The sequence below is a fragment of the Rhipicephalus microplus genome, chromosome 2 (genome assembly GCF_043290135.1).
Source record: "Rhipicephalus microplus isolate Deutch F79 chromosome 2, USDA_Rmic, whole genome shotgun sequence".
Lineage (NCBI taxonomy): Eukaryota > Metazoa > Arthropoda > Arachnida > Ixodida > Ixodidae > Rhipicephalus > Rhipicephalus microplus.
The window spans coordinates 28,108,109-28,131,270 of record NC_134701.1 but is presented as its reverse complement, the minus strand read 5'-3'; the positions used below and the strand labels follow the sequence as shown (position 1 = coordinate 28,131,270).

The 23,162-nt window shown below is 42.9% G+C and overlaps 2 protein-coding genes across 2 annotated transcripts in view; one reads left to right on the top strand and one right to left on the bottom strand.

The window, feature by feature from the left end:
* Vha13 (V-type proton ATPase subunit Vha13) overlaps window positions 1–11,774 on the bottom strand; it is a 108,697-nt gene extending 96,923 nt beyond the window's left edge. Inside the window, exon 1 of the mRNA XM_037420265.2 lies at window positions 11,563–11,774. Coding sequence (XP_037276162.1) covers window positions 11,563–11,644 — 82 coding nt within the window. The 5' untranslated portion in view covers window positions 11,645–11,774. The remainder of the gene's footprint in view (window positions 1–11,562) is intronic.
* Window positions 11,775–16,461: 4,687 nt separating this feature from the next.
* LOC142784544 (uncharacterized) lies at window positions 16,462–20,275 on the top strand (the record flags this gene model as incomplete). The annotated part of the gene is made up of 1 exon (XM_075882991.1): window positions 16,462–20,275. A coding segment is annotated over one exon (786 nt), but the record flags the coding sequence as incomplete, so codon positions are not given.
* Window positions 20,276–23,162: the final 2,887 nt, after the last annotated feature.

Sequence of the window (23,162 nt, the reverse complement as noted above, 5' to 3'; positions counted from 1 at the left end):
ATACAGAGCAGCTTTTGTTCAAGGTCCCATCCTTTCGATGTAAATTCTGCTCCCAAACCTTCCTCTGTGCTTCGTCTTTGGGTGCAACGAAAAGTGACGACTGCTCACCTTTTTTCAAATGGTACACCCTGTTTCGCACCTAGGTGCAAAGCAGTGTCGTAGCCGCCAATGACTCGGCATTGACTCACTACTACGTGGCCAGCAAAAACATTGGCAGAAAAACTTTTGTTAAGCGGGCGCAAACACAAGCAACAGGTCATTTAACAGCACCCGAGCGGCGCGAAGCTGACAATCTTTCCAGCCCATGCTACGGCAGCGCCGCCTTGAAAACAGGTTTTTTGTCCACGTGCGCCACTTCCCGCGATGCATGGCAAGAGAGGGTGCCTGAACACACTACCCCATATTCTAATACACTATAGTAGTGAAGTGAATATGCCTGCCAGAATGACATTAGGAAGTTTTAAAATAGCGCACCGCAAGCCCTTGTGGTGCGGTTGCTGCCACTGCGCATGCGTCGTAATGCGAGTCACCGTTCGCGGCCTGTCCGCAGCAAATCCAAAATAGCGTGCGGCGATCGCGGCCTGCGAAGTGTTGTGTGTAGCTTCCGTGCATTTGAGTTTGCGGTCAAGGCAAATGTTTCTAGACCTTTCCCTAGGGGGAGCAAACGCTATTCTAGAACTCATAACGTGTCCGCTATACCCGCAACGCCCGTAGCGCCTGCAAACGTTATTCTAAACCTCCCTATTTAAAGACTTTGCTCTTACGGACGATGACAATTTCGTGCGTGGAGCACACAGACGAAGAAATCCTTCACCAGGTTGTGCCGCAGCCAAAGAACAATTCGGATAGTGATGACGATCATCGCCCGCAGCTGTCGGCAGCGGAGATCCCCACCGCGGTGACTCTTTTGTTGAGCATTTACTGTGAGGATGTCACCTTGGTGCAAATAAGGGTGAACCAAATTGTTTCCAAGAGTAGTATGAGGCAAGGCAGAATCATGGACTTTTTTAAGCCTACCTGATGCAATGAAGTTCATGTTTCTGACAAAAACGAATCTTTCGAACTGTTCGATTTTTCGAATCTTTTTTCAGTGCTCGCTAGGTCTAAAAAATCGGTCTGCGACTCTAGCTTGTATCGGCCTGTAATTCTTCAAGTCCTTGTCATTTTTCTTATGTATCAAGATGATGTTAGCATTCTTCCAAGACTGGTACTCTTCCGGGCAGGAAACACCTCGTAAACAGGGTGGTCAGATTTTCTAACACAATCTGTCCTCCATCTTTCAGCAGATCTGGTGTTACATGATCCTCACCAGCAGCTTTGCCTCTTTGCATGCTTCCCAAGGCTTTTCTGACTTCTATCATTACTGAGGGGGTGTAATCTGGGTTATTGCTAGTTCTTATAGTATTAAGGTCGTGGTTGTCCCGGCTACTGTACAGATCTCTGTAAAACTCCTAGGCTATTTTAACTATTGTACCCATATTAGTAGTCATTTTGCCTTCTATGTCCCTTAGTGCATACATCCGATTTTTGACTATTCCAAGTTTCTTCTTCACTGCAGAAGTAATGTGCGTTAATTTTCTTTCGGCAACGGTAACGCATTACCTTTTTTTGCAGGCAATGTAGGGTGAAAATCAGATTCTTTTTTTGTCAGCGTAATAAATAACATATTGCCACGTTCCTTCCTCAAGTTTTTCTATCACCCCATTACTCTGTACGCAATTAAGCGCAAACCGCGCCTACACTGTTACAGAACCTTCAGGTTTTGTTAAAATCATCTTGTTAAAATCATCTAGTTAAGATCATCTAGTTAAGATCATCTAGTTAAGATCATCTAGTTAAGATCATCTAGTTAATATCATCTAGTTAAGATCATCTAGTTAATATCATCTAGTTAATATCATCTAGTTAAGATCATCTAGTTAAGATCATCTAGTTAAGATCATCTAGTTAAGATCATCTAGTTAAGATCATCTAGTTAAGATCATCTAGTTAAGATCATCTAGTTAAGATCACCTAGTTAAGATCATCTAGTTAAGATCATCTAGTTAGGATCATTTCGTTAGGATCATATCGTTAGGATCATATCATTAGGATCATTTTGTTAAGATTACTTTGTTAAAATAACGCCCACTTTGCGAACAGTACAGTTTATTCTGGAACCTATGATGCCGCTAGCGATATCGCTAGAATGTTCTACGGCAAGTGTATAAATGCCGACACGCTTCGCCGCTCGTCAGTTGATCGACCGCAGACACTAAGTTCGCCGCTCTCAGTGCTAGTGTTTTTCTGTTATCTTACTTTCCTTTTTTGCGGCCACAGGTTTGGCCGAATAAACAGTTGAATCTTCAACCTACTGTCTGCTCCCCTTCCTCGACGTCACGACCCCGTGACATCTGATGGAAGTGCTTCTCGATATACGTACCGCACGTCCCCCCCCCCCCCCTCCAACCACAAGCCTAGTCCACGTCGTATAGAAGACACCGACGCCAACTACGTTCAGCAAGTATGCCGTAGGCAACAAGGTCTATCACCGGAGTACGGGCCTTTACCCGACAAGACTCATGATGACCATCATGACGACTGCAGCAACGATGACAGCTGCTGCGCCACCACCTGCGGCAATTGTGATGCAGCGACCCCGAGATCCACAGAGTTTCCATGAACCTAGTGAAGACCCACAAACCTGGCTGGAGACATACGACCATGTCGCCGCCTTGAACTACTCGGACCCCGAAGAAAAATTATGCCGTGTATACTTCTACCTAGAAGAAGCCGCGAATACATGGTTCGAGAACCGGGAATCGACGCTACGAAGCTGGGATCTCTTTCAGACGGCGTTCTTGAGCACCTCTACGAGCGTCGTCTGTTGTGAACGAAGAGCCATGACTGTTAGAACCGTTTCTTTTGATGATTTCAACGTGAATATTATAATGATGTTATGTCTTCTTTCTCTTCTAATCTTCATCGTCTTCTTTACCTTGCTGTTTCTACATCTTCCCGGGGCCTATATTGTACGCACTTATAAGCAGCCTTCTAGTGGATAAACCAAGCTCATGGGTCTTCGTAGACGCTTATTGTCAGGAGTCTTCAAAATGTAGACTCTTATGAGTCGGACTCGCCCTGGGAAAACTTCCTTTACCAAGCATATTTTCTAAAGGCCTTTGAACTTCTTGCTTTTTCGTCCTAGCTGCAAAAAACTTCCACCAAATATAGACACGTGGATCAGCGCACGCGCGAGATAGCTGAAGCTCTTTTCATTAAATTTAATAACAAGTGCATAAGTCATCCATCTATCACTATTCAAGATGAAGATTATGACTTCCTGTTAAACAAGACATAAAGCGTGTTGTGCTGTAACACATGTGCCCATGCGCACAGTTTCTATGACTCATTGTCTCCTATATATGTCCTTACTTTTTCCAAATAAATTTCAGTTGAGTGTTCAGAACTGTGTCCCTTCTCCATCCGTTTCTAACCTGTTGCGCAGTAAAATATTCCACGATCAGTACACCTTGTTCGTCTGTGAATACCCGACATCCCCTTATTGTGTCATATGCTCAGACTTTCTTCAGTTCTTTGGCAAATTTCACATTTTTTTCTTGCCAAAAACTACGGTTCTCCGCGGCCTTGATCTCTTTAGCTGATACTTTGTCGCATCAAACATTGCCATAGAAGTGAAACATTCAAGCTGTTACTCTCAACATCTTTGAGTAAGTGCCAAACCTTTCAATTTCGGTTCCTTGTTCTTCACCTTGTTCCGTTGTATATTCAACCAGTATTTCAACTTCCCTTGTTTCTTCATTACCACCTGGCTCTTTGTAACTTGGATAGCCTTTGTTCTGTAACCATTCCGGTCCTTAACACTTAATTTCTGCTGATGGAAGTTGTTCCACGGTGACCCCTCTGGTTAGGTCCGCCGGATTTTCATTACTGCTCACATATGCCCATTGACTCTCTGTTGACAATTTTCTTATTTCTTGTAGTCGATGTTTAACAAATGCTTTATGCCTTCTTTCTTTTCTCATCCAGTTTAACACAATTGTAGCATTTGTCCAAACCTTCACCAGGTAAATTTCTTGTTTCAGGTTACTTTTGGTGTAACGCCACATTCTCACAGTGTTGCTCCTAGAAGTTCCAATTTTGTCAGGATGATTGCCTTCATTGGAGACATTTCTTGCAAAAATCAGCAATGTCTCCGACTCTATTTTCGCAGGACAGTAGCATGTATGCTACACTTCCATACGCCACAGGGCTTGCATCGAAGAAAATGTGCAATTCTGAGTTCAAATGCTCTTTGTTATTTGAGATGTACTGCCATGGTACTTTAATATTTTCAATTGATTTAATTTCCTCCAACCATTTCCTCCATATCTTTTCATCTTGCTCTGCTAAATGATATCCCAAGAAATTCCAGTATTCCAGAGCCTTTGCATCGCTATCTTTGTGCTTACTGCGACAGGTGTTAGATATCCCAATAGATCGAATATCTTGGCACTATCTTGAAGCACTGTACACTAGCTCAGCTTTTCACTGACTTTTGCTGTCAAGCATTTTTTCACAGGACGACACAAAGTATCGTCATCCGTATTCCATGTTGTTCTGAAAATGTTGGTTTCATTTGATCATGTAGGAACGGCACCTTGATTCTCAGAAAAATGTTGCCTCATCTCTACACTGTTTGATGTTCATTTCCTTAGGTTCAGTCCTGCTCTGCAAAAAAATTTTCTTTGCATCCCGATATAAACATTTCGCTTGACTCTCATGGGTTGCTCCAATCATGACATCGACGTAAATTGAATTTCGAAGTTTATCCACCGTTTCGAGAAACTTTTCCTGTTCATGATTCAGGTGATGTATTGTTGCTGCCAACAAGAAACCAAACGTCACCCTGGTCAACCTACATGCAACGATGTTTTCTTTAGTCAAGTCGTAGTGCTCATTTTTTTTTTCACCACAAAAAACAAAAAGTGTCTTGGTCTTCTTCATGAATACTAATCTGCAGGAATTCCTTTTCCACGTCTGCAGTCATTGCAACATTGTGTTTGTGAAAGGTCATTATCAGTGCCAGTATGTCTCGATTTGAGTTTTCTCCAGCTTCTAGGTTTTCATTCAACGACATTCCTGGTGTCGTTTACGACGAAGCGTCTAACACTATCCTCACCTTTGTTGTCCGTCAATCTTCTCTAATCACTGCTTGATGTGGCATGTAGTATGCGACGTGCTCAGATTCATTCGACGTCGCTAGCTCTACAACTCCCAATGTAAAGTATTTTTTCATAGCCCTGTTGTATCTCTTAGCGCCAAGTCTTTCTAAAGTCTTCTGGATACTTGCATCAATCTTATTTGCTACTTCCTTGTTGTCTTCCATATTCAGTGTTTCTTTCCATGGTAGTCTTACTTTGTATATATCTCCATCCCTCTTCACCGTCTTTTCAAATGATGCAAAAATGTGGTCAACTCCATGCAGCCTGTTCCTCGTTTCCATTATTCCAGTGTTTTCGCACTCCCAAAATCTTTGTGTAGCATTCGTTATCTTATCTGTTCTTTCTGTAGCGTGAAGAACCATGACTGATTTTGCTTCTCTGATGAATGCAAATGATTCTACACCACATGGTCCATGTATCATACAATCAAGAATGCTTTCTACTAGCAGTGTCTTCATTTAACTTTTCTCACATACAGTTATTGCCTCCCAGTAAAAATCAGATCCTAGGAGTAAGCTTGTTTCCTGCATTGTATGTTTTTCATAATTGTCATCAGCGATTTTCATTCCCATTCTCTTCATATACGACCTTGAGTTGTCATTTGGGCTGAGGAGTCTCGTCCTTGATACCATGTCTATTTCAATAGCCTCCACAACTAGTGATCCCACATCTATATTTTCCTTCGGTGCAACTTCGACAACATTTGTAACACTTTCACTTTCTTTTCCTCCACATGATCCAACTGTCAATTTTTCTCTGCAGAGTACCTTGCAACTAATTCTTTGTGATAGACTGGTTTGTATGAATTATCTTTGGCTTCAGCTGTCGAATAAAATTCTTCCATACTCTCCTTTATCTTCACCTTCTGTCCATGCTATGGCCGTCTGCAATAGTACACGATGGCATTCTTTTTTCAGTTTAGGCACTGCTAGCAGGTTGCATGATTTGTTAAGAGCAACATCGTCGTTTCGTTCGTCACTTTTTTCATGCTTACTGCCTTCACTGCCCTTTGTCCTGCACATGGAAGTTGCATGTCTTGCTTTGCAACGTTTACAAACTACCACGGCTTTACAAACTATAGCGTTGCGACTTGGTCTCGTGCACCTAAAGCACCCGTTTTCTTCTTAAGTTTTTCCCTTTTGTCGTATTTTAGTGACATCCTACAGTCTTCAGTGCTGTGATTGGTTATATTACAGAAGCAACATCTTTTTGTGACAGAGCTCTGTCTCACTTGTTAAGTTTGACCTGTTAATACATTTTCTTCGTGGTCTGTCTTCCCCATCGTCAAAACTTTCTAGAGACTCTCTGATTGATATGTGGGGTTTAACGTCCCAAAACCACTATATGATTATGAGAGACGCCGTAGTGGAGGGCTCCGGAAATTTAGACAACCTGGGGTTCTTTAACGTGCACCCAAATCTGAGCACACGGGCCTACAACATTTCCGCCTCCATCGGAAATGCTGCCGCCGCAGCCGGGATTCGAACCCGCGCCCTGCGGGTCAGCAGCCGAGTACCTTAGCCACTAGACCACCGCGGCGGGGTTCTAGAGACTCTCTGCGCCTCACTTTTTCTTGCAAAACTGTTATCAATCCTTTTAGTGAATCTTCACCAGTACCAATGTTCTTTTCACCTTCGGAAGTTCCTGTTCTCTCTTGCGTACTTTGCCTTCTCTTCTCATAAAATTGATATTCAATGAACGATTCTTTGCGGTGTACAATGCTTTAAGATCTGCATAAGTTGCTGCATACGAACGCACTGCAACTCTAAGCACTTCCAATGCATTCGTGTGCACTTGCACTGTCTGTCAAAGGTCGCGTAAAACTTTGACATCTTTTGGATTCCTAAGTGGTTCTAACTTGATCAATGCATTCATGTAAATTTCTTTCAAATGTTCATTGCCGGACCCCACTTTCAAAAACTTAACGGCTCCTGGTAATTTTTGTACGAGTATTGTAGTCCTTAAATGAAAGCGACTATCATTCCGTCAAGGACAGGGATTATGTAGTGAAGCTTTTTACTTTCTGGTAAGTTGTGTCTAAGATGTATCACACTTTCAAGCTGCATCCAAAATCTTTGCAACGTCAGCTTGTTGCCGTCAAACCTGAACATGTCTATTTTTGGCAAATTCACATAACAATCAGTAGTCTAATTTCTTGACACTGTCAGTCTAGTTCTTGTTATTTCCATGGAAGGTTGTCCATCATGCACGGTGACTCTTTAACTTGTTGATGCAAGACTATTCTTGAAATGGCCAATAATCTTCATATCGTATTCCACTACTCTCGCGAATTCATCTGCTGCTATTTCCTTGGTTATAAATGCACACCTGCCAAGTTTAGGGATTCCGATTCTGGGAGATTTATGCAACGAGGGGGGGGGGGATGCATGCACGGCACAAAAAAAACACTAACTTTCACTCTCACTAACCAACTAACCCTCAAGAGAAAGGTACATAACAGCTGCCTCTTGCCAGTGCTTATCTACGGAGCCGAAACCTGGATGCTTACAAAGAGGGTTCAGCCTAAATTGAGGACGATGCAGCGAGCGATGGAAAGGAAAATGATAGGTGTAACCTTAACCGACAAGAAGAGGGCAGAGTGGGTCAGGAAAAAAACCAGTGTTAAGGATCCCATAGTTGAAATCAAGAAGAAATGGACATCGGCCAGGCACGTAGCACGTAGGCAGGAAAACTGTTGGCCATTAAGGGCAACTTACTGGATTTCCATAGGAGGCAAATACACGAAGGGGAGAGAAAGTTATGAGGGCTGATGAGATTAGGAAGTTTGCGGCTATAAAGTGGAAGCAGCAAGCACAGGACAGAGTCGACTGGTGGAACATGGAAGAGACCTTTGTCATGCAGTGGGCATAGTCAGGCTGAAGACTTGATAAAGCTTTATATAACAGATGGATGAGCTAGTGGTTCATTCAAATAAACACAAACACAAGAAGAAAGTCACCTGTTGTTGGCATTATCCTCACTTTTTTTTGCAATGTATGTTTACACGCCCAGTCTTCTAGAATGAATGACCTGATGAATTGGGCAAGCAGAGCACAAGCTGGTGCCAGTGGCACCCACTTGTAGCATGCTATAATTCCATCGCAGGTAATGCAATAGCAGTCTATGCAAGTGTTGTAAAAACTAAGCTGACAATAAATTACTAAATACTTTCTCCATAAGTGATCTCAGACTTCGTAAAAAAAAACTAGTCTCTTTCAACACTTTTACTTGTCATGAAGCTTTTACTAGACCTGCTGTGGGTGTAGTAAGGCTGATGATGGAAAAGCAAAATGCACACTTCCATATAAAGGTATTCACAACACATTTTTTTTTAAATGCATTCCCACAATATTCACTCATGAAGTACGCCACTTAACATGGAACAAACCAAACTGGTGCAGAAGCATGAAAAACTGGGCTAGTTGGTTCACAATGCATGCGAGGAAGACCACCAAAACTCAAAGCAAGGCCCATTCAACCTCACTTCGTCCGGTGACTGGGTGTGCTTGAATGTGCCTCCTTTTGCTGGTCCTTTGAGTTTTGCTTTTTCTCACATATAAACCAATACAGAAGTTATTAATCTTATAAGACCCCTGAAACCAAATTGAAATTTGAAAACTCAAGATGCCCGTGTTTGATAGTACTGCATGAGTGGAAACTTCAAATCAATTATAACTAATGAAAGCAGACTAAGATTTCAATTTGGCTTTAAAGTAAGTGCTAGTCCCCATCCAAGTTTTTAGCACCTTGAAACATCGCCACTAGTTTGACAGAGACAGAGAGGACCCTTATGTTCCACAAAAAAAAAAAAACATTCATTGACGGGACGCTCACCATGAATGCTACCCAAGGAGGGGTATTGTTCCTCCTCTTTTTTTGCTGTATTGTTTGATTGCTACTACCGAGGTGGTTTTGGCTCGGTGATGTTCCCAATTTCCTGACTGTTTTAGAAACACTATCTCAGATTTCAAAAGTTCCCGAAACAGTCACTAACACTCCGAAGAGATAGAAAGCATGACTCAAAAGGCGCTATATTTTGTGACTTTTTCACTAAATTAACCCCACTGTTGTGGCTGCATTCACCAGGAACGCATCTTTTTTTCACCCGAGGGGGACACACTCAAAGCACCCATCCTTTTATTCTTCACTGCACACAGGTCCCCACAGTACAAAGTGTAATGCAATTATGAAATTTTAGGAGCCAAAATAATGAAAGATTTCTGTGGCACACGATGCAGGGGGATTCTCTATTATTTTAGGCACTTGGGCTTGTTTATAATGAGAACACAATCATGCACACAGGCGTTCTTACATTCAAGAAAGGTGTACACCGTGTGTGTGCCTTCAAGATCACCATCTTTCAAAGGTCAGCCATCGTAAAGTTTGGCCTCACACAACAGTGATTCTAGGTGTACTCCTCTCTTATCTGTTGCCAAAGTGTTTCCATGTCACAGGGACCAGATGGCACGAGAGCTTGTTGAAGGCTTCATATTAGAAGCTGGTGATAACTGTGGGGCTTAGCCATCTTTTACCTTAAACAAGGTAGAAATAAAGTACCTGGATGTAAACGCCCGAAGTTTTTCTGGTTTTATTTGTAGTAAACATGTGATTTGGTTTCCCATATATATATATATATATATATATATATATATATATATATATATATATATATATATATATTCGTTCTCTGTAATAAATGTTCTGTTGTTAGTACGCTCTTGCCCTGTTGTTTTCATCGTCTTGTCGCACCATTTTTCGCAATTTTTTCTGTTATAATTTATCAACTCAAGGCTAGAGAGAGGCATCCTCCATGCAAGTTGAATGACGAGTCGAATGACGGTTGCTCAATGTTGTGAATGATGCTCCTGTGAGTCTATCGGCACCGGCCGATCACGGTGAATTGCGCTTTGAAGCAGCCTGGTACCAACGTGAAAGAATTGACATTTGTATCTGACATGACAGAGCAAATTAAGTCGTGTCCCGTGTTGAGTGCGCTGGTGTTGAGAGCAAGCCCCTAAGACTAATCAATGCATTAGGCATGATACACGTGGCGACGGGGACTCCGCGTCAAACATTCGAGGAAGAATACAAACACAAGCGAGTTCTGTAGACAGCCTTAACACTGCATATCCTTTTTTTTAAGACTATACTCGAACTCGAATGCCTGACAAAGCTGTGCTTATAACCAGTTGACCTAATTACTGCTTAAATAAACGATTTCAGTAAAGAAGCTTTGTTTATATTACTGTCATAGTCGAGCACTGTAGCCTCTGTTGCTTTACACAACATACACACAAGATCTCACCAAGGTATTTTACCCTTGATGTATACAAATACCATGAGAAGAAATAAATCCTAAGTAGTACCACCATTGTGCGGCCGGTTCAGTACAGCCAGTGCCTTCTCTATAATTATAGAGAAGGCACTGGTACAGCCTACTCTAATGAACCGGCTGCACAGTGGTGGTTCTGAAACATACTGAAAAATTCCTGAAAAGCTGTTTTGAGGATGTAATGAGGTAATGAGTACGGACAAGATGTCTGGAATAGTGCCATTTCAGTACAAAAAGAGAATTAATGTCCTCGAGAAGAAACACCGCGGACGTCCCGAGGTTTTATTCGTGCTGTCTGGGTACCGTTTCATACGAGAGGGCGCCCCAGAAATGGTTAACAGCCGAAGCTCCAGCACTGCATACGCGCTCGCTCCGAGTCTGCGACCTCACCGTCCTAAAAACAAACGATGCGAAGATGGTGGAGTTGGTAACGCGATATCTTAATCGCACAGCTGCGCACACAGCAAGAGAACGCGCCTCGACTTCTGTAATGGGAGGTTCATTCCGTTAATTAAAACGGCCTCTTAATTGCACGGCAGCGCCGCGCTCAACTTCTGCTAGGCGCGGTATATTCCGTTAATTAAAACGGAATTGAAACGGCCTCTTAATTGCACGGCAGCGCCGCGCTCGACTTCTGCTAGGCTCGGTCCATTCCGTTAATTAAAACGGCCAGCGTCGCTCATGCACTCGCAAAATTCACCGCGGATAGCACCAAACTCTTACGGAGAAGCCACAACTACAGTAAAAAACTTTTCTGACAAAGTTAGCGGCAGTCTGGCAACAGCCACCCTTCCAGTCTGGCAACCACTTATGCAACGCCAAATAGAACCTTGCCAACTTTAGGATCCCCTCATACGCCAAATCAAGAATTGAAGAGCCTTAGCGGCTTCGCATGCCCGGGGCAACAGCAAAGAAAACTGTTTGGACACATAATTTAGAAAACGAACGTTAGGAAGATGGTTAAACGACATAGCAAGTGCACAAAGAAGCGGCTGCGGTCGACCTGTCGTTTGCGCTGGAACTTACGTTTTCGGGCTTCGGCGACTCTGTCCGAGGCTTTCTTCTCAGCGGCAAGCAGCTGCTGGACCCCCTGGCTTTGACTGGTCATTGCGGAGGTCGACGAAGCAGAAGTAGAGAGAGAGCTTGTTCGGCACTGCTCGATGCTGCCGCAGCAGTCAGGTGACTTGCTTGCTGTGTCGACAGCCCCACCTGTTTCACAAAACGGAACCTGCCGCGGTGAATACCATAACAGACAAAATCGTATCATTTCGAAATGTTTTACTAACGTAAACCTAAGGAATGTTTTCATATTTTTTATAGCTTAACAAATAGACTTTTGAGCTAAACCAACGCCTTCTCTACAACGATGCCTGCCGCAAGAAAAGAAAAAGGCAATGGCTGCTGCGCCGCGCGGCGCTGTAGCCATCCCCACACAAAAACGGTTGCTGCGCCGCACGGAAGTGACGTCACAAAAATTGTCATGACTTACGTCGTTTTTGATTTAGCGCGTTGTTCGAATTTACCGAATCGGAACGTGGCTCAGCTGGCCAGCAGACGCTCACTTGCTGCTGCTGCTGCTGCTGGAGTACGGCTGGTTGCTGCTTCTGCGAGCTGTCTACAGGCCTTGTTCTGCTACATATTCGCAAGCCTCGAACATCATCTTCATCTAAGCTCAACCGCTTATTTTCACTGCTATTTTATATTTACTAACTTTGTTTATATCCATCCCAATACGTATTTTTGTGATTTTTCGCGTGTAGGCTGATTTAGCAGTATCTGTGCGTGGCCCTTTCTTTGGTCATCCGTGTTAACGTGCTTCGTATCTGTGTCGTAGTGCATTTGCGTAGTTGACAGCCGTGTTTTAGATTAAATATTCACTTTCTTGTTTCTTTTTTTTTTTCATGGTGTAATTCTGAATTGAAAGTGTGCGCAACATGACGCCTGTGTTAGTAGCGGGCGATTCAATGGTGAAATACGTCGACCAGTATTTCCCATCGCGCCGTGGCTTGTCTGTTAGCGTTGCCGCACACAGAGGAATAAGGATTGAGCACTTGCTCTCAATGATTGCTGACAAGCTGGCCAGTTTTGATGTTGTCATTGTACATGTTGGCACGAACAACACTGTTGACAGTGTCAACATGTGCAAGGACAAATATCGCTAGCTCGCTCAGGGAATCATCGAAAGCAATCCCACGTTGCATGTAGCTTTTTCTGCCATTCTTCCTCGGGGGCAGAATCGGTACCGCCAAGGGGAAGAACAGTTGTGTGATGTTTGTCATTTGAATGACCACTACAAGAATGTGAATGCCGCACTCGCACAGCTTTGCCTGGAGAGGGGCTTCACTATCCTGGATAGTCTTGTGGACAGCTGGCCTGGATTCCTGAGCAGGGATGGTGTCCACCCCAGCCGGCTTGGCAACAAGGGGCTGGCAGACTTCCTGCACCGTGAGGCCTGTGCCTTGTCCACCCATCTAGAGAGGAGACACATCCAACAGTCCTACAAGGAGTCCAAGGCATCTGCATGGAGTGGGTGGGCTCGGCAGGAGCACTTTTCCATCAACTTGGAAGTCGATTTTCCAGCACTTGGTATGCATGCAGTTCAATATTCTCCAGCAGTAGGTGGACCTTCCGCTGCACCAGCTCCTGTCTGGAAAACCAGCAGTGCTCTCATGCAGAGACACGACACTGACCAACTGGCCAATACCATTCATGGTATTGGCTTTACGCTCGTTGGCGGTGTCCGCGTTCGCTGCAAGGAAAGCAAGGCTTGGTGGACCTGGGACAGCCGGCCTTCCCCCATTTTCCATGGCACAAGTGTACCATGCAAGGGAAACACTGGGGAGAGGCCTATTCAGCCAATGATCCCTAGACGAGGTGCAAGCAGCACTTGTGACAGGAAAATAAGGAGAGCCTCACAGGAGCATGAGAGTGCTCTTGTGCGCTCTTCTGTGGGGGAAGAGGAGGCCAGTGCTGGAAAAGCAGCTGTGCCACAGGCTGTCGGCCAGCGTGGCGACAGTGAGTGGAAACTGGTGCAGTCAAAGAAGAGCCGGCGGAAGGCTGCGGCACTGCACAAGCAAGAACAGAGCTCTAAACTGTGTGCAGACAGTGAAGGCAAAGTTCTTGCTGTGACAGCTGCCAAGTCCATCAGGTCCACTTCACCTATGACAGCAGTTGTGAGCCAGAAACAGATTCAGTCTGCTTCTTCCGCTGTCTGTGGTAGAAAGCCTGAAGGACGAGCCAGTGTCTCGCACAACGTCATTCGTGATAGTTTTAAAAAGGTGCAGCGTGTTCCTAGCAAGCAGTTGAAAGACTGCTCAGTTAGTTCCGCGACTCACTGTGAATCTGTCACGAATGACGCTGTGAACGAGGTTTCTGTCTGCAAAAGCCATCTACCAGCACTGACTCGGGATTGCATGCGAATTGAGCGCGATCCTGGCACAGAGGCTGGTGACCCTATGGAAGCTGAGTGCACTGCAGCTGTGCAGTACAAGTATTGTGAGGCTGCTTTGACATCCAGAAGCAGGCCTGCCAGCCCTGGTGCCCAGGCTATTTGTGTAAACAGTGGTGCCAACCCAACTGTCCTCAATAACCCAGTAAATACACTATATGGTGGGGGTAGCAAAGTTTATTTAAATGCAACATTTGATAACTTTCCTTTTTTAAGAAAAGCTTTGATGAGTGGTGCAGGGAGGGCAGGCATGTAGTCATGATAAATAAGAGTAATAAAAGTCCATTCACATCAGAAGATAAGGACTTCGAGTATATTAGGATTAAATATAGCTGCATTCACGGTCGCACAATAAAGCCCAGGGGGATAGGAAAGCGACCAAAGCAAGCTTACAATGATACTGGCTGTGAAATGACAGTATCGGTAAGCCTATGTAAATCGCCTACTCTGCACTACAAGATAACTAAACTACAAGCTAAGGCCCCGCCGTGGTGGTCTAGTGGCTAAGGTACTCGGCTGCTGACCCGCAGGTCGCTGGTTCTAATCACGGCTGCGGCGGCTGCATTTCCGATGGAGGCGGAAATGTTGTAGGCCCGTGTGCTCAAATTTGGGTGCACGTTAAAGAACCCCAGGTGGTCGAAATTTCCGGAGCCCTCCACTACGGGGTCTCTCATAATCATATGGTGGTTTTGGGACGTTAAACCCCACATATCAATCAAACAAGCTAAGCATAACCATCCCACAGAATATTATGATTTGTATCCTCAGAAGAGGCTCCTGAATCATGGAGAAAAAGAAGAATTCTTTGACTTAGCTAAGTGTAATATTGGCGCAAAGGATTTTAAAAATTTGGTCGAGCAAAAAACTGGTAAGAAGTTAACTACAAAGGACATTAATAATTACAAGCAACGATTTTCTATTCCTATCCGCAATGAGCAGGCTCATGGTGAAATGGTTTTAGAGAAGTTAGAGACCTTGCTAAAAAATAATTCAAACTGGGTTATTCACTATGAAATGAATCAAAATAATAACCTGCAATTCATACTTCTTCAAACAACGCACATGCGTGAGATTTTGGAAAAGTATCCAGAGATTCTATTTATTGATGGAACGTATAAAGTGAATATTGAGGGTTATATTCTTTACTCTATATTAGTTCAAGATGGTCGTGGTCGTGGGAGACCTGTGTGTTATGCCTTCTTACGAAATGAGACGACTGAAATTGTTGAGCCCATGTTCACAAAGTTTGTAGATTTCAACCCATTTGTTGTGTCTGCTTGCAAAGTAGTGATGATTGATAAAGATCTCAATGAACTGCACATTTTAACCAGTATTCTTCCTAATTCTAACATACTTTTGTGTACGTGGCATGTGTTGCATTGTTTCCAGCAAAAGGTTAATGAAAAAGCTAGACAGCAACGTGATCAGTTGCTTCCTCTCTTAAAAAGCTTAGTTTATTCCCCCACTGAGCAAGACTACTTCGATAAGCTTGCTAACCTCCAAGCTATGACTTGCACAGATTTCATTTCTTACTATATGCATAACTGGCACTTGTGTGAGGAAATGTGGGTACATGCATATCGGCAAGCCCTTCCTACATTTGGTAATAATACTAATAATCGCATTGAGTGCCACAATCAAAAGATTAAAAATTATCTCTCTTCAAGCATGCATTTGGTTCAAGCAATAGTAGCATTGGTAGGTTACATTGATAACGATTCTTTATCTCTACAGTTCTCTAAGCTTAAAGAAATGAAGCTGAACCTAAACATAAATGATTTCAATGACTCATTTCAGCTAGAATTGTCTTGTAATTGCACTTATGAGGCTACAAGTAAAGTACTAGAGCAGTATGAGAAGTTTAAAAATGTAAGTTATCAAGTCACTTCCACTCCTAATTCTTATGTTGTAGTTTCACCAAGATCACAGTACTATAGTGTTTCATTGTGCTTGGCTTCTTGCACATGTGCTTTTTATAACCAGTACACTCTGCCTTGTGCACATATTTTAGCAGTGCGTGACTTTACTAAGCGAGATCTTTTCGACAAGGCTTGCATACCAGACAGGTGGTGCAAGGATCATTTCCTGAGTGACAGCTGCACAACCACTAGTGCCACACTAGTGGTAATAAGCAGCATTCAGTCACCACCCTGTGTGAAGCTTGACACTGCACAAGAGAAGTATACTTATGCTTATAGGAGTCTTTGCGAAATGTCAAAAACCGTGGCTAACGTATTATCTAATTGTGGTGAGAAGGAGTTAATGGAAAAACTTTCGTCCTGCGAGGCTTTCTTCAGAAATTTAACCACATTTCCTCGTAACCAAACTTCAGCAGCCATAAAGGCTGCACCAGCTCAGTTAGCACAAACTACTGCCACAAGTTATCTTGGGCATTCTAACAGTACAAAACTTGTGGTACCTTTGGTTAAAGCAAGAAGGGGGCGGCCAAAAAAAGTGAGAGCTGTCAAGCGTAAATTTTTCCCAAATCAAGTAAAAAAGGTAGGCCTTGCAACTGTTCTCTTTCAGATGCAGATTTAAATGTTCTGGTACAGGGCACCTCCATATCAGATAGCGTAATAAATGTCGCACAGTATTTAATTCAGAAAAAGTATCCTACTTGTGTCGGCTTTCAAGATGTCTTACTGGGCCGATGTTTACAATTCACTCAAATCAAAGGCCCTTTCGTTCAAATCTTGCATGTTCAGAACCCCAATCATTGGCTTACAGTAACAAATGTTGGTGCGGACAAAAACACAGTCTTCATATATGATTCAATTGATCAAGATACCCCTCCTGACGCTGTTAGGCAAATCTGTCATATTCTAAAATTACAATCGCCAACATTAACCATTCAAACAATGAAGGCACAAAACCAGTGCAACACACTTGACTGTGGCTTGTTTGCAATTGCCAACATGTATTATATAGCGTCAGGCAGAAAACCAGAAACTTTGAACCTTAACCAAGTTATGCTACGCAAACATTTGCTGCAATGCATACAGAATGGTATGATCGAAAAATTTCCCCTCATAAACTCCATGGCTGCTCACGTACAGCCAAGAGATAGTATTTACAAGTTACATTGTGTCTGCCGGCAACCACAATATAGTGGGGTAGTATTGGACATTACTTGTGCAAGTTGTTCAAGAGGATTTCACGGAGCTTGTCTCGGCTCTTTAGCAGATAACTTGGACAAAAAAGTATTCGTGTGTTCTCAGTCATGTTTGCTGGTTGCCAAGGAAAAGATACATTCTTCTAATTAATAATAGCATTCCATTTTAGTGTAGACATATGGCAAAATTTCTAAGCATTCTTCATGTCTCCTCCTCTAATTTTTGCTTTTCTTTAAAGGGCCACTCACCGGGTTTGGCGATTTTGAGTTGACAAGTGCAATGCGTACATCGGGAGTTTGTGGTCACGTCTGTCAAACATTGCAACTTTATGCGACACGGAAATGGGTCAAATTTCAAAACGAACGCTTCTCCCTTTTTTTGGGGGGTCACGCCCCCAGAGAAGGAGGTTATGATGTGCAAGTATGAATCGCCCTACATACACAGCAGTGCAGTGACGTTAGTCCTATATGTATACGACTGTGCTCTGACGCTGCCAACAGTGGCACGTGACATGACGAAAATTATTTAACGTGACATGCGTAGTTAATGTAATTTGTTGCTTGAAGAGATGAATAAAACTTGGGATACATATTGAGACGCAATAGAAGAATGTGTTTGTCTTTTGCATTTTTTCCCCGTGAATTGCAACGAGATGCCGAGCTAATGTGCTGGCGTTTCGCATGCGTTTGTGTCTCCGCGGTTACTGCATCAAGCAGACTCCTGTCCTGGAAAAGAAATTAATGGTCCTGCGCATTCGAGCACTCATTATGCTCATCTTTTCAACCGCATCAAAGCCAGCGTTTCCAAACAATGTCGCAAAAACAGGCAGTAGACACAATACAATGCTGGTCAACAAAACAACACCGCTCGCGCGCTCAAGAGTTGGGCTTGTTTGAGCACGTCATGTGCACGTGACCTCTTGGTTGGATGCTGGAGAGGGTAGGAAAGAGATTTGGCTTGTGAAGGCTACACGGGGAAGTGGCAAGGGTTTTGGGCTTGCCTCCTTTCATCCTTGTTTCCTGCTGTTAAAAAAAGAAGAAACTGTTTTCTCAGCTCGTAATGAACCGATTGAAAAACTTTTTGTGGTATAATGCTCTCCGTTAGATACACAACTTCCACAGTTTGTTATGGGACCTGGTGAGTGGCCCTTTAAGGACTGACTTCAGGGATCGAAAGTATGAAGTTAGGCATGTTGGTAATGCATAACGGATCACATAGCACAAAAATTTGACCCAGGACAAGAGAAGGAACAAACACGAGTGCTCACTTCCAAGACGATTTATCTTGAAGAGCAAACACATATATACTCCTGAAATGTGAAAATCAGGCAAATCATTCAAGACGCCCACAACTGCCATGCGCAAATATCTTACATTTTCAAAATAGACAATTTGACAAAGCCCGAGACAGAGTGCTGATGCAGTTCAGCTCTAGTCTACAAATCCTCTTTGCCTCGATGATTTCTCTTGTCATTTTATTTGTTGTTTTTTCTTCCAGCAATAATGATGTCCCGCAAAATCATTTTGCAGCCACACGTGCTGCAATGAACACCCTTGTAACCTCAAGAATGGTCGCAATCGTTTCTTGGCCTTGCACTGCAGCAGGTGTGGCTCTAAACCACTTTTGTGTGACACCATTATCATTGGGAAAAAAAAACTACAAGAGAAATTGTCGTGGCGAAAAAGATTTGTAGACTAGAGCTGAGCTGCATCAGTACTTTCTCTCACTCTGTCTCTAGGGATTCGTCAAAACGAATTGTCTTTCCTGAGGATGTAAGGTTTTCGTGCATGGCAGTTGTGGGCTTTTTGAATGATTTGTCTATTTTTTGCATTTCAAGAGTATATATGTTTGCTCTTCAAGATAAATCTTGTTGGAGGTGAGCACTCGTCTTTGTTCCTTCTCTTGTTCTGGGTCAAATTTTCACGCTATGTGATGAGTTAACTTTCTGCATGCACCACCTTATTTTTTTTCCTTGTTGTAAGCTAGTGGTGGAGCGTTAACTAGAAGTACATAAAAACATTGCCAAATGTATGTTACCCCAACGAACCAAATTCCTTTGTTGAGGCAATCCTTTCTGTGGCATTCCTTCTTTATTGACTTCTCATCACGTCAAACCTCAAACCTGTCTCTTTCATAAAAGTTCTAGAACTAGTTCTTGCTTTGTTTTGTTTTTTTTTTGCCAAAAGTAGGAAAACTTCCCTTCATTGAGCAAATTTTCCTGAACTAAAATATATTCATATCTAATGCACGGAATGAAAAATAAAAAACAAGAAAATTTATAGGCTGATTACTAAATGTCAATTGAATAAGGATTTCGGAAATAATACCATGAATGGCACACAACAAACACTCATGCATGCAGCCTTTCACCATGTGCAGCTGTAAACTGCAAACAAAAAGTATCAGATATTGTATACGACTTGCTTTTTTTTTCTTTTCAGCAACAGTAACTTGCCCTTTAAGAGAAAAATATGAATATCAAGTTTTCAAAAATAGTCTTTTTTGAAAACCTGTCAATATATCAAAATGGTTTAGTTGATTCATGATTATGCAAGCAGTTCTTGCATGCCTGTGGCACTGAGATTGTTAATGTAGGCAGGCTGAGTTTGTAATGTTCTAAAACCTCAGCATTTTAGTGTTATATTACAATATAACATTCAAATATTTTATGAATTCAAATATGAAATTTGCTCACAATGAGTTTGCTACAAATTAAGCAACCAAAGTCTGTCTATATATAGCCCACATTAACGTCACACTGCCACAAGTCTCTAGGCGGAGCCTGACCGCTACAGAGCGCGTTCTCGGGTGGCGGATAGAGAAAAGTCTTGCAATGAAGTGATGCTAAGCAGCTTCTATTAATAAACAAGACTGGCACTTGTGCCCGCGGACCAACAGGCAGAAAATACATAAGACAACAGGAGTCTTTTCACTGCTGTGGTGGGCAAGTTGAAAGTTTCAGGTGCCATTTTTTGAACTCTTTGATTTATCTGTTGTTTTTTTCGTCTGTTTTCTTCATCTTGTACAGGTCCAGTACATTGTGGACTCACCCTGTTGTCAAGTTGTCAGGAAGTTGGATGATGCTGTCTTCTTCTAGCTAAATTATGCAACTACTAAGAAGGGGATCAGAATTCTATTTTGTAGCAGTTATTTTACAAATAAATGTTAGTAAAATTTTTCTTGGTTGTAGTAGTGTCATTGTGTACTCACGGACCATAACATTACATAAAACAGGAATTCAAGTGCACAGCAAAAAAGTGCTGCTATGAGCACCTGTTATCAACATCAGCTGGTCATTCTTAATTTTGGTCTTTTATTTATCGCACATCGAGTAGCCGCAATTGCTTGGTTTACAGGCTGAGAGAAAATTTAGCTCCCTTTCTTACACGCCAAAGGTTGCTGGCAGTGAAACAGCGTTGTCAGCATTTTGATAGATACTTTGAAAATCAACGTGAAAACGACGGAGGGACAAGACAAAGGCGAAGTACTGAGTCTTTCTAATCTCGTGTCTCCGTCGTGTTCGTGGGCATTTTCCAAAAATGCATAGTTTCCAACTCGACCTTACTGATATATTGTGAAAACTTTATGAAAACATGAATCCCCGAAGTTAAGTATAAAACTTTCACATAGAATGCATCACTTCTAGCGTCAACAGTTGAGCTATTACAAAACTTTGATAAGTCGCAATACACGTAAAAGCAAGTATGGTCAAGCTTCACTGCCTTGTGAAAGCACTGCGGTAAAGCCAGCGTGAGCAGAAGAGCATTACATGATACGAAATGAACGCATGCACAGGCCACTTGTGCATCAAACAAATATCAGCATTTGCGACTGCTCAGGCCAAATATGCATCTTGGCACGTCCGTTTCAGGCAAACGAAAGGACAAATACCGAACTATGATCAAGCTTCACTGCATGGAAAAAGCACTGCGGTAAAGCCAGCGTGAGCAGAAGAGCATTACATGATACGAAATGAACGCATGCACAGGCCACTTGTGCATCAAACAAATATAAGCATTTGCGACTGCTCAGGCCAAATATGCATCTAGGCACGTCCGTTTCAGGCAAACAAAAGGACAAATACCGAACTATGATCAAGCTTAACTGCATGGAAAAAGCACTGTGGTAAAGCCAGCGTGAGCAGAAGAGCATTACATGATACGAAATGAACGCATGCACAGGCCACTTGTGCATCAAACAAATATCAGCATTTGCGACTGCTCAGGCCAAATATGCATCTTGGCACGGCCGTTTCAGGCAAACGAAAGGACAAATACAGAACTATGATCAAGCTTCACTGCATGAAAAAAACACTGCGGTAAAGCCAGCGTGAGCAGAAGAGCATTACATGATACGAAATGAACGCATGCACAGGCCACTTGTGCATCAAACAAATATAAGCATTTGCGACTGCTCAGGCCAAATATGCATCTTGGCACGTCCGTTTCAGGCAAACAAAAGGACAAATACCGAACTATGATCAAGCTTAACTGCATGGAAAAAGCACTGCGGTAAAGCCAGCGTGAGCAGAAGAGCATTACATGATACGAAATGAGCGCATGCACAGGCCACTTGTGCATCAAACAAATATAAGCATTTGCGACTGCTCAGGCCAAATATGCATCTTGGCACGTCCGTTTCAGGCAAACAAAAGGACAAATACCGAACTATGATCAAGCTTCACTGCCTTGTGAAAGCACTGCGGTAAAGCCAGCGTGAGCAGAAGAGCATTACATGATAAGAAATGAACGCATGCACAGGCCACTTGTGCATCAAACAAATATCAGCATTTGCGACTGCTCAGGCCAAATATGCATCTTGGCACGTCCGTTTCAGGCAAACAAAAGGACAAATACCGAACTATGATCAAGCTTCACTGCATAGAAAAAGCACTGTGGTAAAGCCAGCGTGAGCAGAAGAGCATTACATGATAAGAAATGAACGCATGCACAGGCCACTTGTGCATCAAACAAATATCAGCATTTGCGACTGCTCAGGCCAAATATGCATCTTGGCACGTCCGTTTCAGGCAAACGAAAGGACAAATACCGAACTATGATCAAGCTTCACTGCATGAAAAAAGCACTGCGGTAAAGCCAGCGTGAGCAGAAGAGCATTACATGATACGAAATGAATGCATGCACAGGCCACTTGTGCATCAAACAAATATAAGCATTTGCGACTGCTCAGGCCAAATATGCATCTTGGCACGTCCTTTTCAGGCAAACAAAAGGACAAATACCGAACTATGATCAAGCTTCACTGCATGGAAAAAGCACTGTGGTAAAGCCAGCGTGAGCAGAAGAGCATTACATGATAAGAAATGAACGCATGCACAGGCCACTTGTGCATCAAACAAATATCAACATTTGCGACTGCTCAGGCCAAATATGCATCTTGGCACGTCCGTTTCAGGCAAACAAAAGGACAAATACCGAACTATGATCAAGCTTAACTGCATGGAAAAAGCACTGCGGTAAAGCCAGCGTGAGCAGAAGAGCATTACATGATAAGAAATGAACGCATGCACAGGCCACTTGTGCATCAAACAAATATCAGCATTTGCGACTGCTCAGGCCAAATATGCATCTTGGCACGTCCGTTTCAGGCAAACAAAAGGACAAATACCGAACTATGATCAAGCTTAACTGCATGGAAAAAGCACTGCGGTAAAGCCAGCGTGAGCAAAAGAGCATTACATGATACGAAATGAACGCATGCACAGGCCACTTGTGCATCAAACAAATATAAGCATTTGCGACTGCTCAGGCCAAATATGCATCTTGGCACGTCCGTTTCAGGCAAACAAAAGGACAAATACCGAACTATGATCAAGCTTCACTGCATGGAAAAAGCACTGTGGTAAAGCCAGCGTGAGCAGAAGAGCATTACATGATAAGAAATGAACGCATGCACAGGCCACTTGTGCATCAAACAAATATAAGCATTTGCGACTGCTCAGGCCAAATATGCATCTTGGCACGTCCGTTTCAGGCAAACAAAAGGACAAATACCGAACTATGATTAAGCTTAACTGCATGGAAAAAGCACTGCGGTAAAGCCAG